General features: G+C 48.6%; 1 protein-coding gene across 4 annotated transcripts in view; it reads right to left on the bottom strand.

Moving 5' to 3' along the window:
- The window catches only part of SEMA5A (semaphorin 5A), a 466391-nt gene that overhangs the window by 150808 nt on the left and 298930 nt on the right, over positions 1–16653 (bottom strand). For all 4 annotated transcript variants that reach the window (XM_082725185.1, XM_082725188.1, XM_082725186.1 and 1 more), the window contains 2 exons: positions 12083–12181; positions 10289–10502 (listed from right to left, as the gene is read on the bottom strand). In XM_082725185.1, coding sequence (XP_082581311.1) covers positions 10289–10502; positions 12083–12181 — 313 coding nt within the window. The remainder of the gene's footprint in view (positions 1–10288; positions 10503–12082; positions 12182–16653) is intronic.

The following is a 16653-nucleotide window of genomic DNA, read 5'->3' as shown; positions in this document are numbered from 1 at the left end:
GGGAGAGGTCAGAGGGAGAAGCAGACTCCCCGCTGAGCTGGGAGCCCGATGCGGGACTCGATCTCGGGACTCCAGGATCATGACCTGAGCCGAAGACATTTGCTTCACCAACCGAGCCACCCAGGTGCCCTTCCTGATTTCCCTCTTAATTAATTTCTATCTAGTAGGACTCCACATAATGACAGTGAATAATCAAACATGCAAATGTTAAGCTTAAGGGTGACCAAAATTTGAGAACGATACTTGCTGAGTCCAAGCTACTCCACAAACAGGACAGAAGTGAATGAAAACAGTCTTTCGACAGGACACAGTGAGCCAAATTTGTTGATGTCAGTCACTACCAAAACCATCTCCGTATATATATCTAGATTTCATACCCCCTCTCTCTCTGCACATTCTTTCCCTCATTACCCCTACATGAAAATCTGTTGCAGAGTGTTCCAAAGTAAACTAATTTCATCAAGGTATTTAGGAAGCATGGATAATTACACTAAAATTAAATTAGATTAAGTACAATGTGGTTTTAAAGCCATTGATGTACTAAAGCTTTCCCCAAGATTTCCAGTAAAAGACAGACAGACAGGTGGGTGGAGAACACATGTTTGTATGTGTGTATGTGTATATGCGGGTCTGTGCATGTCACAGACGTACACACCGTAGGGAGACGTGTGTAGGTATATATGGCTCAATACTGCCACCTACTGGCTGTGTGGACTCCATTAAGTTATTTCCCAGCCCACATTCTGCGTCCTGTTTGAGCGGTGCAGGTAACAACACCCAACACGTATCACGGGGAGAATCAAAGGCAAAGAGTGACAAGTGCTCAGCACTCGATTGCTAACCATCAAAATATAGATCACATTTATTCACCTATGTAAATTAAGATATAAATAATAAGCATATACGCATATACAAAAATAGGTAGATTATTAAAACATGCATATCAGTAAACATATCAGTATTTATTTAACAAGCTAAATCATAAAGGTTGCATTCTGTATACTAAATTAGGGTCTTTGTTGCTCTCGGCAGATGTGGCACCAAATATGGGGGCAGTGCCGGAGACAGAGCCCCAAAGCCCCGGAGCCCTCCTCTCGCCCACCACCCACGGCGGGGGTGTGCGGGGGCAACCGACAGAGCACATGCCCTGGGGACCGAGAGAGGAAAACAAAGCCGACAGACCAGACAGACCGACAAGCCATCACAATGAGGACAAGAACACTGAAGACCACCGGCGGAGAGGTGAACTTAACAACTGGAGAAAGAAGGATCAGAGAAAAGGCAGCTGGAAGGCTGGGGGGGGGCACCAGGTCAAGAGCAGGAGAGACCACCGCTACGAGGAGACCCCAAGAGTGGCCCGGAATGGAACGAAGCTCATGTCGGAATGAAGGAGAAGGCCAGGACAGCGACCCAGACAGGAGCTAGGACGTCAGCTGCCCCTGGAGGGTCACTGAAGCGTCTGAAAGACAAGTTGATGACCCACGTTCCTGTGGGTGTGGTGATGGCAGTAGCTAGGGAAGAGGGGGACGGGGCATCACGCGTGTCCTGCGTGGTCAGGGCTGACACTCAGATCCCCAAGTCCTTCACTCACGGAGCCCCCAGCGGAGAGAAAGCCATTGCGTCCAACCAGAAAAGTGCGACCAGCCAACTTGATTCCTTCTTGCTTCCACAGGAATATGACCTCAGGAAAATGTGGTGTTTATGGAGCGCCTGGGTGGCTCAGTCATTAAGCATCTGCCTTTGGCTCAGGTCATGATCCCAGGGTCTTGGGATGGAGCCCCGCATCAGCCTCCGTGCTGGACGGGAAGCCTGCTTCTCCCTCTCCCACTCCCCCTGCTTGTGTTCCCTCTCTCGCTGGGCCTCCCTCTGTCAAATAAATAAAATCTTAAAAAGAAAGAGAAAGAAAATGTGGTGTTTGCATAGACTTGCTGATTCTAGCCGGAGCAGCCAGTACCAAGGGGACCCGTGCCGTCTCTCCCTGAATGACATCGGCCCTCCCCTATGTGAGGACTCACCCTGCAGGCTCGAGGCTCTCCTTGGACTCTCCCCCTGGGTCTCGGGGAGCTTCGCTAACGGGCGGTCGTCTACACGCTCCACTCAAAGTGTCAAACACCCTTGTGTGTCCTCTCTCGCTCTGCTCCGAGCACCAAGCTTCCCCAACCTTTCCCTTCTCCGGGGAGCAGCTACCATATCACGCGCTCCTCGGCTCAATTTGTTCAAACTAATTTCACAAAAATGTATCTTTGAACATTTTCCAAACAGAAAGTTTCCATGGACCATGTTCATTATTTCCCTGATTATATTTTCAGCGCAGTGGTTCACTTCTTTTAAGGATGAATCATTGAGCCTCCAGAATCGTGAATCAAAAGCTGGGCATTCTTTTTCTTTTTTTTTTTTTTTTAAACTGGCATATTAACATGAATTCAAATATTTTAATATTGATAAAGTAGTTCTGAGGAGGAAGAGCACAAGATGTGAGAGCTCGCTGGAAAAGGGATCGGGCTGTAAGACTACGTGCTTAGAACGCGTCAACCTGAATGACGGCGTGATCTCTGTCGCCGGAGCTGACCTGGGCCAGGGCAAGACAGAAGCCCACAAAAGAGAGCCAGTGAGCCAATACATAGCAGTGCATGACCAAACGTGAGAGGCCACTGAGGGGATAGAAAGAGTTTAACAGAACAATATGGAGACAAATTTACTGAAACGCACACACCTGGGGATCTTGTAAACAGGATGACAATGTGATTTATGGGCCAAACGGGAGTGCTTTGGGGAGGGACAGGGAGCAATGTTATAATACTGCCAGGGTGGCAAGAGGGACCTCAGGCTGTCACAAGGCAACGGCTCATGATCTCTAGACAATGCCCTGAACCATTTTCCTTCCTGGTGATGAAAGTACTAGAAAATTTCTGTACAATCTGTTATGTTCTCTCTAATGGGATGTAACTTCTCTATGTGGATTTCTGTTTTGTTGGACGCAAGTCTCTCTATGACTTAGTGTATCGAGTTGGTGCCTTTGGCCACACAATACCTTGGTCGGGGAAGAACGGCTCATTCGTCCATTCTCTTCAGAAAGGAGCAAACTGAAAGTCCGAGTGACTGACTGGCGAGCATGGAGCTGTCACCACCAGACGGAAGGGACTCTGCGCTCTGCCCCGTTCAGGCATTCAGCACAGAGACCCACCGGTGCACGGCACGGCTTGCCGAGACCACGACAAGAACCGACTCCTTCCTGTCACTTAACAAACTTCTGTGCCCGTGAAGGACTGTTCTCAATTATGCCACAGGCTCTTCTACTTTGACTCCAGTAGTCTGCATCCATGTCATTGCTTTTTGTAAGTTTCGACCAATAAGGAAACCCTCCTCGCCCTCTCCAGAGTCCCCGCCGCCCCTGTTCTGTGGCAGCTCGTGCATAAAAACGTGGAGCTCGGGACGAGGGAGGCAGATTACAAGGCTGCTCTTTCCTAAGATGTGGAGGAGATGAAGGGAGGAGGGAGCCCGCGGAGGCGTCGACCACCAGCTCTGGACTGCGCGTGTCTGCAGACGGCGGCTCCCGTGCCCAGCAGCCTCGGGGCTCTGGTTCAGGGGCTAGTTCCGCTGACGGCGGCTTATACACCTGTAAAACAAGGACGGTGCCATCTCCCTCGGCAGATTTTGTGGAGGATTACAGATGGCACATGTGTGGAGTCTCCCATCGACCTGACAAGTTCCAAAGAGCCCCTGCGACCCCATGAAGATGCTCAGATTGGGTTTACAGCACAATTTCCAGCAGACCTGCATCCCACACAAGATGGCCAATCTGCCTGATGTCCCACCAGTTAGAAAAGGTTGTTCTCCGTGCTCTCTGCTCAGCGGGGAGCCTGCTTCCCCCTCTCTCTCTGCCTGCCTCTCTGCCTACTGTGATCTCTGTCTCTTCTCTCTCTGTGTGTCAAATAAATAAATAAAATCTTAAAAAAAAAAAAAAGGAAAACTAGCTGCTAACTAGGCACTCGTGATTTTTTTTTTTTTTAAATTCCAGTTTCCTGAGCTTTTCCTTGATAAAGACTTGACTTTTCCTACACAAACACACTTCAGTTCCTAGGCACCACTTGTCTGTACTTGGCTTGTTTTGTGAGGGCTGCCTCTAATCCATGCATTTCCGGCTCTAGCAAATGTCCATCCAGGAGCCCCGAGAGCAAAGAGGCCCAGGAGGGAATGTGCTGTGTAGACGGTCCAAAGTGAACTCTCACTGTCCCCAGGACAAGCCCGAAAGAGTGACTCTGGTCGTGTCTGCAGCTCTGGGAGGTGACATCTGCTCTCAGGGGAAGTGCTGAGCTCTCCACGAGGCACCTGTCTTCACGATGAGAAGAAACAATTTCTGCTTGAGTTAAGCACAGAGGGGATTTTCTCCCTCCAAGTAAATTATCCTTAATCCTTAGGAGGTTACTCATTGTATTTTAAAGACCTCAATGAGTCTATTTAAGGCACTGGGAACATCATCGAAGTATTTCGAACCAGGAGAAGTTGAGATTGTTACAAAAAGAGTTCTCCTGGTTAAAACCATAATAGCTCAGATGTAATAATATTGTTAAAAAGAGAAGGCCTTTGATGTCAGGTCTGTCTGCTTCCACATGAGGTCATGGTTGAAACCTGTAGAAACAGAAGGAGCTGGGGACCTCATCAGGACAACTCTGTCGACAGGCAAACCCTTCCCCGCAGAGAAGGAAACCCAGCAGTTCAACGAGGCTTAACAAGATGATGTCCATGTAGACTGCCATGCGGACTTCTTAAGACTCATTGATGAATTAGTTTTTCCAAGTTCCTACAGAGGTTTTTGTCCCCCCTCTCTGAAAGTATGTATTTCCCTCATAACCTACAAACTGAATTTGCATACTATTAATTTGGAAATGTCATTTTTCCCTTTTTCATGGGTTTATTGTTTCCCCAATTTGATTGCCAATTTCTTGAAGGCGAGTTTTACAGCTCCTCTATTTTAAGCACTGGCCATTAAACATTTATTATCCTGCCTTACAGTAATCATTTAATAAAGGTTATTAATGATGAGTATTTTAATGCATTAAAGCTGTTAAGGTATTTCTCTAAACACATAAATTTGTTTTCAGAGAGATTTTGGCCCAGGGGGATAAATCTGATGTTGAAACTTACATTCATTGTGGAGCACATAACTCAATGTTCCAAATTCCTCCAGAACAGCACCTAATCGATTGCACTGCGTTTGATAACTGACTAAATCATGGTTGAGACGGAGTCACAGGCGTGACTCGTCTGAGGGAGATGACGAAGGAAGTTTTTTCAGATGTTTGGACCTGAATCAATTTCAAACACATGAATCTTTTTCTTTCTTTCTTTCTTTCTTTTTTTAAATTCTGGCTTATAATTCCTATGACATGTTCCCTTCGTTTAACAACACCATTCATATTTCTACGATTTACAACATGGGCTTATCTCCTACTCATTCAAAAAACGTTGACAGAGCTTCGACTGTGTGTTTCAGACACTGAATGAGACACATGAAGATGGCTCACATACAATCCCTGCCCTTGGAGTATTCATACACTTATGGGGCAAGCAAAGAAGCAATTCCTCATCTAGTAACTCATTTATTCCAAAAATACTGATGAGAGCTTACTACGTGCCCGGCACTGATGCAGGACACATCAGTGAACAAAACACATTAGCTCACCATGGGGAACCTCCATTCTAGGGAAGGAAGGAGACAAGCACTGAAGGGCATAGCAGTTAAGGATAAAAGCTGAGCAAGGGAAGAGGGACCAGGAAGACTTGGATGGGAGAGGGCGTCCCTTCACCTAAGGGGTCGGAGGACGTCTCATTGGAAGGCCGTCTGAGCAAAGACCGGAAGGAGCTAAACCAGTCGGCCAAGCGGAGTTCAGGTCGAGGGAGCTCTTCAGCTAGAACAGGGCCCGCAAACAACAGCCTGAGGCCAATCCCACCCACTGGCTGTAAATGAGGCTTCGGGAGCACCAGCCACGGGGAGGGAGGCCGCTGTGAGGGAGGAACTGAACAGCTTCGATGGGGACACCATGGACCACAAAGCTTAAGCGACTGACTCTCTGGCCTTGGCTGATCCCTGGAAGGCAGCCAAGAGCCAGTGGCCCTGTACAACATTTACGAGGCCAAAGCAGAGGGAGCATGGGGTGGGAAGGAGTCGGGACACAGGGTAACGGGAGGCCGTGGGTAGGGCCTCGGCTCTCTCTGCAGGTGGAGTGCGGACTCTGTGGGTTCCCCGCACGATCATGGCCGAGAGCTCCAGTGCCATGCGACGAGCTCACTCCTGTGTAATGCCGAGAAGGGAGGAGCGATCCAGCCAAGCCCGGGAGCTGAAACTCTAATCGGAGCTAAGGGAGGTGGAGGCCGGATTTGGGAGGAGGCGAAAAACCAAGGGAGGGGAGGACAGCAGAAGGCCACGCGCAGCCACGCCGTGAGGAAGGCGCGGGGCTGCGGCTTCCCCATGGCGCACACGGGGAACCGCCCACGAGTCGGGGCAGAGCGAGCGAGCGGGCCGGGCCACACACAGCCGAAGACCGACCACACACAGCCCAGAGAGAAGAGTGGGGCCGTCGCCGGAAACCAGGGGCTGCGCTGGGAGGTGGCCACATTTGAGCATTTGGTGATCAGCCCCGCCTCGTGGATCCCGCCACCCCCCCCCACATGTTGAAGACTTAACCCCCCCCAGGACCTGCAAACGAGACCTTGTTGGAAATAGGGTCATGGCCGACTGAAGAGGAGGAGTAGGGCGGGCCCCTAATGCAGGATGACCAGTGTCCTTACACGAAGATGGCCACGTGAGGACGCAGATAAGCAGAGACGAGGCCACGTGCACAAGGAGGCAAAGACTGTAGGGATTTGCCACAAGCCAGGAATATCTGGGGCTACCAGAGCTTCAAGAGGCGAGGAAGGGGCCTCTCGTACAAGCTTCAAAGACTACTGCGTTTTTCCTGTATGAGGTAACTAATTGAACCATGGGAAGGGCCCCCTGTGAGTATAGACACATCACTGTATACACAACTCACCACAAGCACCACACTGAAGACAAAAACGGGCCAACCACAGTCGGAAGGCCCTGTCCTCCACACCTCTCTCCTGAGGAGGCAACTCTTTCAGCAAACAAAATTGTTGGCAAAACCCCAAAAATGGCCAAAGCAAAGCAGTGAGTTCTGGTCATGATCACGGGTGAGCAGGTTACGATCCGTGATAGCCCAAGATGAGTAAGTGATGAACCCTCGGCGTTCACATCCGTGAGCGAGTGCCATGAACACCTTCTTCAATCATCAGGCCCCGGGCTTTCCACCTCCCCGGAGTGGGAGCTCGCGTGCCCAGGAGACAGCCGCCTGCTGACCCCATGGGGGTGGCCCGTGTCTCCTCCTCATTCGGCAGATCAGAGCCTGCACGTTCTTAACTGGACACACCAGCACTGGGTTTTCAGCACCTGCTCAGCTCTATCAAGAGTAAATCCAAACCTCGGCTCTCTACTTGCTCACTCCGTGTCCTGATTCTCAACCAGCTGAACACTCTGTGGAGAAGATTCTAAGCGCCTCCGTGAATGGGTCTCTAAAATCTCAACAGGAAGTAATACCCTTTTTTGGATACTGCAGAACTAACTTCATTCTCAGCTTGTTTGGGTTTCTTTATTGCTTTTGTCTTATCGAAGGGGAAAGACATCTGCACATTTTTATTTAAAAAGTGGCAGTCGTCGCTAGAGAGGAAGAAATCTGAGGCTAGAGAAAAAAAAAAAGGGGGAAGGAATAACAAATACAGCAATAATTTCCAGTAAAGAAAGAACACGACTCCAGAGCACAGTGGGGAACGGAGACCAGGGCATCTGGTCACGAAGCAGATGGGATGCAAAGTAGGGATTCCAGTGAGGTCAGGAAGAATACAGGCCCCTGCTTCCCGGCTCAGCAGGTGGGTGAGAAGCAGAACTAAGTGGGGTCAGAGGTCAGAATCGGTCCTGGATGGTCCATCGAGCGCAAACCAGGGCCAACCAGGGGTTCAGTAGAAGGCACTGACCCAACAAGGCACAGGAGAGGGAAGAAAGGCTCAACATCGAGAACTCTCTGCTCTCTGCCCAGGGAGTGGGGGCCTTCCTTTGTGGGCCGGTGGGGGTGGGCAGGGCTGAGGGCAACAGGGCGAGTCGTTGTCACGGAAATGACGATGACGAGGTAGTTGAGTGCTGACTTTACCGCAGTGACCGTGGACTTATGTGCAATGTCTGCACTTGTTGGATTCTACATACAGGAACAGCAGCACACTTTAGGAAGCTAAAATGTGATGCATTCTGTTGAACGAATAATGGCAGCACTCCGACGGAGACCGGGGTGAGCAGGGTTAGCTCTCCCGCCGCCCTTCCCCCATCCCGACTCACAGACAGAAAGGGGTCCACCCAGAGGTTAATGGAATCATACCATCTGACCAGCCAGTGGGAATCAGAGTCACATGCAAAGAAACAGTCAGTGTTTTTAACTCATGCTATAATCTGAATTATCAGGGGGCCACTTCTGGGGGGAAAATAGAGAGAGAGATGGTATTCCTAATTAGTTTTTACTTTGCTTTGGACAAAGTCTAATTACAATGCCTTTGGTTGGGGGCAGGTAATTTTGATCTTTAAGTGGAAACTTTGCATGGTCAGTAAAAATCAACAAATGAACAGAAAGAAGAACTTTACGTTAAACAGAGGAAAGCTTCAGGGCCCAAAGGGGTCTGAAACCAGTTCAACGGAAATAATGTTCAAGAAGAAAAGCTAGTTCGAGCTTCAGTTTAGGAAAACAATTCATGGTGCCCTTTGCAAGGGTGCAGAGTCATTTAAATTACTGGAGAAAGTTGATGAGGATCTTGTTTTCTCCACAAGGGAATCTTTTAAAGGCAACCTGGGGCTGGTTTGACTATATTATTTGGAAAAATGCTTGTGTCGTGTTTATATATATATATACACACAAATAAGTGCACATAAATACTAAGCCTAAGCAAGTCGTTCCCAACCAGAGGCATCTTCTCCCCCAGGAGACACGTGGAAATTTCTGGAAATTTTTTTATTGTCCCAACTGGGTAGAGAGGGACGCTATTGCATCTGGTGAGTACAGACCGGCTAGAGATGCTGCTAACCATCCTGTGATAGCCAACCATCATGCGCCACCCACACATCGAAGAATTATCTTTTCCAAAACGTCAATAGTACTGAGGTTGAGAAATTCTCATCTACATTATTAGCCTGTACTTGACAGAAGGTCAGTAAATCTTTGTCAAACTTGAAAGCTCAAAATAATCAATAGGATAGGGCAAGGGCAAGATTTCATCTTTGTGCAAGCTATCAAACAAAGGGATGACATGTGACGCACGTATCTACCTATGACATTGTGCATGTGGTATGTGCACATGGGCATATATGTGCGTGTGCACAGTGTGTGTGCAGGCACATTCCCACAGGCACATACACACACACGAAGGGCTCGATTCCAGCTGGCATACCTCCCTCAGGACATGGTACAAAGCCAGCCTCTATTCTGACTGCTTAGTGAGCACATGACCAATTTCCAGTCCAAGACTGAAAGGACATCTTCTGGGGGTTTTGGGTTTCTTGAAAAAAAAGAAAAAAAAAGACACACGGAATCTGGCTTCTGTTGCTGGATATCATCACACCTGGGTACAGTGCCTGAAACTGCATGAGAGATTCTGCGCTCCCAGCGGGGTCAGTCCAAGGACCACACTACCAGAATGTGGACGGCGGAGCGACCAGGGATGCTCACGCCATCGAAGTAAGTAAATCCAAGTAACGTGCACCCCAATGCCCTGGGTATGTGACTTGAGACTTTTTTAAAACTGATCAAGCTCTTTGGAGCTACCCGTGGCCCAACACAGTCTGCTACCCAGTGTCTGACAATTTTCATGAAGTGCTAGCCATTTCCTGCTTTTAGATCTATGACGAGAAGTTACGGAAGAATGCACACCAATCTACAGATAGCTGCACTAAGACATCACATTTCCTGAACTTTGGACAACAGCGTAAAAACCAGCTTAAGTCTGACGCGTGGTCATGTCAACGTTAGCCCTGTTGTTGCTGTCCCCAGCGTTGACAGCGTCACTTCCCTTCTATGCCGAAAGAGCTCCTTACAGACGCCCGTCCACACTGATGTAAAAAACAAGTGACATTCTGATTTGTTGAGAAATGAAGAAATTGTTTCTCTTCGGAAGTGGCGACAGCTTCCTTTTCAGTACCAGTCACCAGGAGCTACAGACAAACGAGGTGGGAACCGGCCGTGACCGGCAGACTCACCGTTGAGCCATTTGGAGTTATACTGCGCCGTGCGGAGTGGAGGCAAGATGCCCAGGCTCCGGTAAATGGCGGGATCCCGTCCCGGAAAGTCCATGGCTGTAGCGGCGTACAGCTCCCCGCCGGCCGTCAGAAGAGCCGTGGAATTGTGCTGGGGACTGTAGGGGCAGCGGGCCATGCCACTGATCTGATCATGGATCTCGGTCAGGTTATTCAACTGTGGGGGAAGAAAGGAGAGACGAAACCAATTATCCCCCATGAAAGCCTGAGATCAGCTGAGCCCGACTCACAAATGACACACGTGCGATGAACTCTCTGGGGCTTAGGACAAGCCATGACAGAGGTGTGCACTCTGACTCTGATGGAAACACCCTGTGGTGTACTTGACAGGAGGAGCCACCAATCAATCACCCCTCCCACCTCCCTTCGAGCTGCCAGAACTCACATCATTACACCCCCCCAGAAACTGAAATAAGATGATTGTACGTGGGTCCCACTGGTAATGCATGGGCACTGCAGACTTTCCACATCAATAAAGAAAACTTCAATATTGAGAGAAACAGAAACCACAATTAGATTACATGCAATTTTATCACTGTAAGGGAATTAAAATGCTATAAAGAGCCCCAAACTGTGCTCCCAGATAAAGATGCGTGCTACTTCGGACTGCATAGCCCAAATTTCCGAGACTTTATTTTGTCAGTTTTCAGACAGCCCACGCGGGGTCCTGTAGGCTTCTGGTGTGAACCCCGCTTCTCAGATGCTGGATTCTCAACTGATCCTTGAATGAGAAGAGTTCCACGGGCTTCTTTGTTCTGACCTGGGTGGTAGCAGAGCACAGAGGCCACACAGGGCCTCCCCACACACTGCTCACTGTGCCCTCAGTCAGCTCCAGGCCAGCCACTTCAATGCTTTATACCTCAAACTCTTGTTGAAAACAACAGGGACCCAAAGGGTAAATACCACATGGGGTAGAGAACCACCAGTCAAGTCGGTGTGAAGCGTTGAGAACAGGGCGTGACACCGAGGGCTCTCTGTGGGCAACACTTCCCATCCTCCTCCTCATCCTCCCTGGATTTCCAACAACTGCCAATTCGGTTATTGGAAAATATTGCAGATGATCGAGTCAAGCTTTGAGAGAAGTGATGCCACCGGGAGATCGACATCACACTCTTTCTTCATCCTGCTCCCCGCGGAACATCTAATCCCTATCTCGAGTCAGGAAGATGTCACGAGAGCTCCAAGGACCCCACGATCTACGGGTGTAAGGTGCAGATGCCAGAAAGTCCCCGCCAAAAAGGGCAGGTGAGAAGAAAAGGGAAGAGGCCAGGGTGGAACTTAGCTCTGCCCGGGGTTCGCGCTTCATGTGTTGGCTGCCTTTCGTTGTTCTGACATTGCTCTTACCCAACAGGTCAAGTGCATTTTCGTCATTTGGACTATGATTTTAAGGCCATTTAATACTTGTCGGCATCTCTACAGTAAACCAGGCTAAAGGAAGAGTATGTTGGGGATTACTGTTGAGGACCACTGGTGGGGAAAAGCCGGCAGAAACAGTTTAGAAACACACTGAGGTCGAATGAAACAAGCCGGGTTCCTTCCCGCTCTTTGTAGCCTGGTCAGGGTGATTAGTAATAAATCAATACCTCAAATATTTATTCCATTTGGAAAAAAAGACGTTTTCTTTGATTGAAAAAACAACTCCTTCGAGAATGGACATGCATGTAAAACTACAGCTTTAACAGAATGTTTGGATTTTCCTGGTATTAACTTCTGTCGAGGTTGGAGATGAAGACGTACCGAGCGGTTGGTGCAGACAGGCGTGAAGGCGTTGGTCCCGCAGGTAAATAACCGGTCGCCACCCACCAAAAGCACCCGGATGTAGTTCTGACATTCCTCCTGGGGGGAAAAATATCACACGAAACATGTTAACCAGCCTGAACCCAAGAGGAATGAATGGCGAATGTGAATCAATTTTGACTGGCTGATAAATTATATGGTAATTGACCACTAAAAACAAAAACAAAAAGCCTTAGATATTGACGCCCCCAAAACAATAAAACTGTTAAATAATCTGACCTTCTCTACCTGCACACTTGTTCAATAGAAGATATTGATGAAGATAAGCATACACATTCAATTAAAACCTCAAAGCATGTATCTTCTTTTGATGAGTGTGGTTTCATTTTTAACTGTACCTTTTAACGGTGCAAACCTGAAATCACCTTCGATATGTGTTAAGAGAATGAATAAAAGGAAACTACTGGATGCCCCTCATGAAAACCTGTCTTAGAAAACTTTCCAGGACTTTGAAAAAAAAACATGTTACAAATGCTTCTCCAAATGCCAGGGTCACATGTGAAACTCTGTAAACAATTTGGAACAAGTTTGAGACAAACTTTTCAAAGTGCTTTCCTATAGGTAGTGAGAATCTATAAACATTTTTTTTTTATTTTTTTTGATGGAGAAATCAAAGTGTAACTACTAAGGAAAGGATGTCTAGAACATGTGGGAGAAACCCCAGGCTGGGAGAAAACCCAGAGTTCAATGTGTTTTGTGCTTGCAAAGCATGCATAGAAAATTTGGGCACCGTCATCATCGTGTGTGGACTTCTGAGCCAGAAAGCTCCTCATTCATTCAGCAAGCATTTACTGATTAACTATTCTTTGGTCGACATTGTGCTACAAGTCACAATCTAGGCACTCAGCAGAAAATCAAAATACGGGACCATAACAACTACTATGGAGTTGTGCAGAGGAGAATATTACTACCTCCAGAGGGAAGGGGACGGGAAGAGATAGAGGAAGCCTTCCCAGGAGGAGACATCCAATGCAGGTTTTAAAGGAAGGATAGAGGGCGCCTGGGTGGCTCAGTGGGTTAAGCCTCTGCCTTCGGCTCAGGTTATGGTCTGAGTGTCCTGGGATGGAGCCCCACATCCCTGCTCTGCGGGAAGTCTGCTTCTCCCTCTCCCTGTGCTGCTCCCTCTCTCTCTCTGTCAAATAAATAAATAAAATTTTAGGAAAAAAAAAAAAAAAGGAACGATAGAGTTTAGTGAGGCTCCCGGAGGAAGTGCCCTCTGACACTTACAGAATTTCATGACTTAAAAAGGAAAAACACATCCCAGGTGGAGGGAGTGGGCTGTGCCGAGGCATCTGACTCGAGAATGAGGTGCTTTTGTCATATGCGGAGGAGGTCACACATACCCTGCCTAGACAGGGGCGGGCTGTGCCCGGTGAATTTGAACTTTACTCTGAATGTGCAGGGACTCGCTACTTGTTTGTGAAGGGATTCGTTATTTGTTTCTCTGCGTGAAGTCTGACCTGACCCAACGCTGAAGGGCCGCTCAGTGTAGAAGCTAAACTTGAGATAGGGAGATTTCAGGTCAGGAGAGAGACAAGGGAACCCCTTCCTTCACTGGGTCCCTTGTCCTTTAGTGCCCAGACTCGGCAGGGGGTGCGGTAGGGCACGGCGAGAACACAGTGAACCAACAGAACGTGGTGAGGAGCCGACCAAGTGGACAGAGCCGATGTCACACGACCCCCAGTGGTCCCCGTGGCCCACTGCCCCGTGGAAGGAGCTCCGCCTTTGACGCATGACAGCGCTCTCTTCCATCAACGGAGCCCCGATCTCCACGCCGTGCTGATTTGCCGTCATTCAGTCTGCTTGGGGGCCTAGCCATGAGGATGAGGAAAAGAGCTAAGTTTGGGGATTTGCTTTTTAAATAGGAAGGCAGATGTCAGGGATGGTAATTCTCCCAAAACCAGAGCCAGCAAGGATAGTAACAGATTACCCCTGGCTGCCAATCTGAACACGAAAGGAGCAGAACAAGAAAAGGAACAAAAGCTGAAGCGCGGTATCAGAAGGGAGAAATGAAGGTCAACAGAGGCAGCGCCTGGGCAGCTGAGAAAGGCCCACCCGCGGGAGGAGGCTGGTTCGGTTCTCCTCCGTTTTGTTTTTATGACTTAGGAAAGGGCAGAGAGTTCGAAGGAGAAAGAACAAAACAAGACTTCAAAGAGACACACGGTTATATCCCTTTCCCTGCTTGAGGAGGACACAGAGGAAGGGCGAGGTGGCCCGGCCACGTCGGGGAACACGGGGGCGCAGGGGTCTGCAAACACAGGATAAAGGCCTAAGGCCTCAGCCTGTCTGAGGGAGACCCCAAGGAGACATCCTGGGGCACAGAGGGGCGAGAGTCTTCGGCCTAAACGTGAAACAGACGCAGAAATGATGCTGAAATCATTAACAGTTGGGGAGAGAGGGGGTTTTGTGGACAGGGGATATCATTTATTTTCTGTTGTGCTTTTAAAACTCTTTCAAGAAGGAGTCTAAGACGTAAAAGAACTTTTTGTTGTCGTTTAAAGCAAAAGACTGACACAACGTGCTGGAAGCAAGCCTATATCCATGGACACAGTCGAGGGTAAGGTAGTTCAAGATCCCACTGAAAGATGGTGTCTATAGGCCTGGGGAGAGAAAGCAAGTGCCTCTTATCAGTCTGCAAAGGGAAACAATTGAGATAACAAAATGTGTTTATCTTTATTTCCCAAAAGAAGACAAAGGGAAAATCTGACTGAGGCCGTTAACATTCATGAAGATCCATCACCAACTTGATGGAGAACGAAGTGCAGTTAGGGACGGTGGGCACCAAGAAGCAGAACTGTACTGGACAGGCAGGACAAATCCAACCTGAATATTTTTTTTTTTAGTCTTTGAAAAAAGTAAATACGGGAGGGCACACTGTTATTTCAACTGGAACAGAGAACTAGAACAAGCCTGTTTCAGTACTCAGGACCAGGAGAGAACACACGGGGCAGCTCTATTGTCTGAAAAGGGTCATGTGCCCAGGGACCTCCAATGGGCTTCCCTAGCTCTTCCAGTGAGTCTGCAGGGCAGGGTGGGCGAAGAGGAGGGACCAGGATGATCAGACAGGGAGGCCTATGCCATCTTGTTCTCAAGGACAGAGGGCAGACCCAGCCCTGTCGATCCGAGTTGCTTGTGACATATGGGACCTGACCAGAGTCGTGCTTTCGAGGAGTCCAGGATGCAGGCTGAGATGCACTGGGGATGGAGAGGAGGAGGACAGGAAGAGGCTGGCTTATCACCAACGAGGCTAGGACAAGGCATGCTCGCTCCTCGTGTCCTGTAAGAGGAACCTTTGGAGGTGGGTATACTTGTGTGTTTCTTCTTGACAAGAGGTGAACTCCTTTGCCCAGAGTCTGGCTCCCATCAGCTCAGAGCTTTCCCGTTCTCACTCCCTTCAAAGTCTCCTCATGTTTAATTCAAAGACTGCTCCAACGGATTCTAGAAGCAGTCTGGGAGCGAGTCCTAAACAAACAAATGCATTTAAAATAATGTTTTTTAAGAGAAACTGGGGTAAGTTCACACAAAACCGAATGTAGACCATAATGGAATGGAAGTAGAGATACTTAGCTTTTGAACAGCAGATAAATCTAGGAATCAGAGTAAAAATTAAGAATGAAAGGATGTGTTGGGGTGTCTGGGTGGCTCAGTGGGTTGAAGCCTCTGCTTTAGGCTCAGGTCATGATCTCAGGATCCTGGGATCAAGCCCTGCATCAGGCTCTCTATTCAGAGGGGAGCCGGCTTCCCCCCCACCCCGCCCCACCGCCTGCCCCTCTGCCTACTTGTGATCTCTATCTGTCAAATAAATAAAATCTTAAAAAAAGAGAGAGAGAATGAAAGGATGTGGCCTAACGGCCAGGCTCTGTAGTCATGTCTCCTGCTGGTGACGAGCCTACGACCCAAATTCTCCTGTGGAAAATCTGGTGGATCGTGCTGTCGATCACTGCTACAAACATGACGGTTCCTGGGTTATTTAAACATGCAGAAGGACCGGCTGGGACGGCTTGTTTGAAAGTACAGGCATGACGCCCACGTCCCTTTAGCAGATCCCGGTATAGGTCTGTCCTATCAATCAACTTAGCGAAGTGTCTTTGAGTTTCCTTTTCTCATCTAAGAATTTTCTTTTATCACATTTCTGCATCTTGAAAACGGTTTAAGGGAATTTGATGAATTCTGGTTTTCCAAGAAGTCACTGAGCTCATTTCCAAGGCCGCCAGCTGCCGGCCACCACGCGGCTTCTGTTGTAGATAATGAGAGTCATTGATCCACATTTTGATAACACTGCTTGAATATGAAAACGACCCGCGTGTGCCTGCGATCCCACAGGCGGGTCAACCTGTCCTTGACTTGGAAGCACTTCTTATTTGGATTGATAGCTGGAATGAGGACTTGCTGACTCACTGCAAGAGCTTCGAGACAGAGGCAGGCCAAGGCCCACTTGGTCTCAAGGACACATGGCCCTGAGTCCGGATGGAAAACACATGCTGTAAGGACCTTTCTCTTAATGAATTCAC

This window comes from Mustela nivalis, assembly GCF_964662115.1.
Source record: "Mustela nivalis genome assembly, chromosome: 3".
In the NCBI taxonomy this organism is placed as follows: domain Eukaryota; kingdom Metazoa; phylum Chordata; class Mammalia; order Carnivora; family Mustelidae; genus Mustela; species Mustela nivalis.
This window is presented reverse-complemented; position numbering and strand designations above follow the sequence as displayed.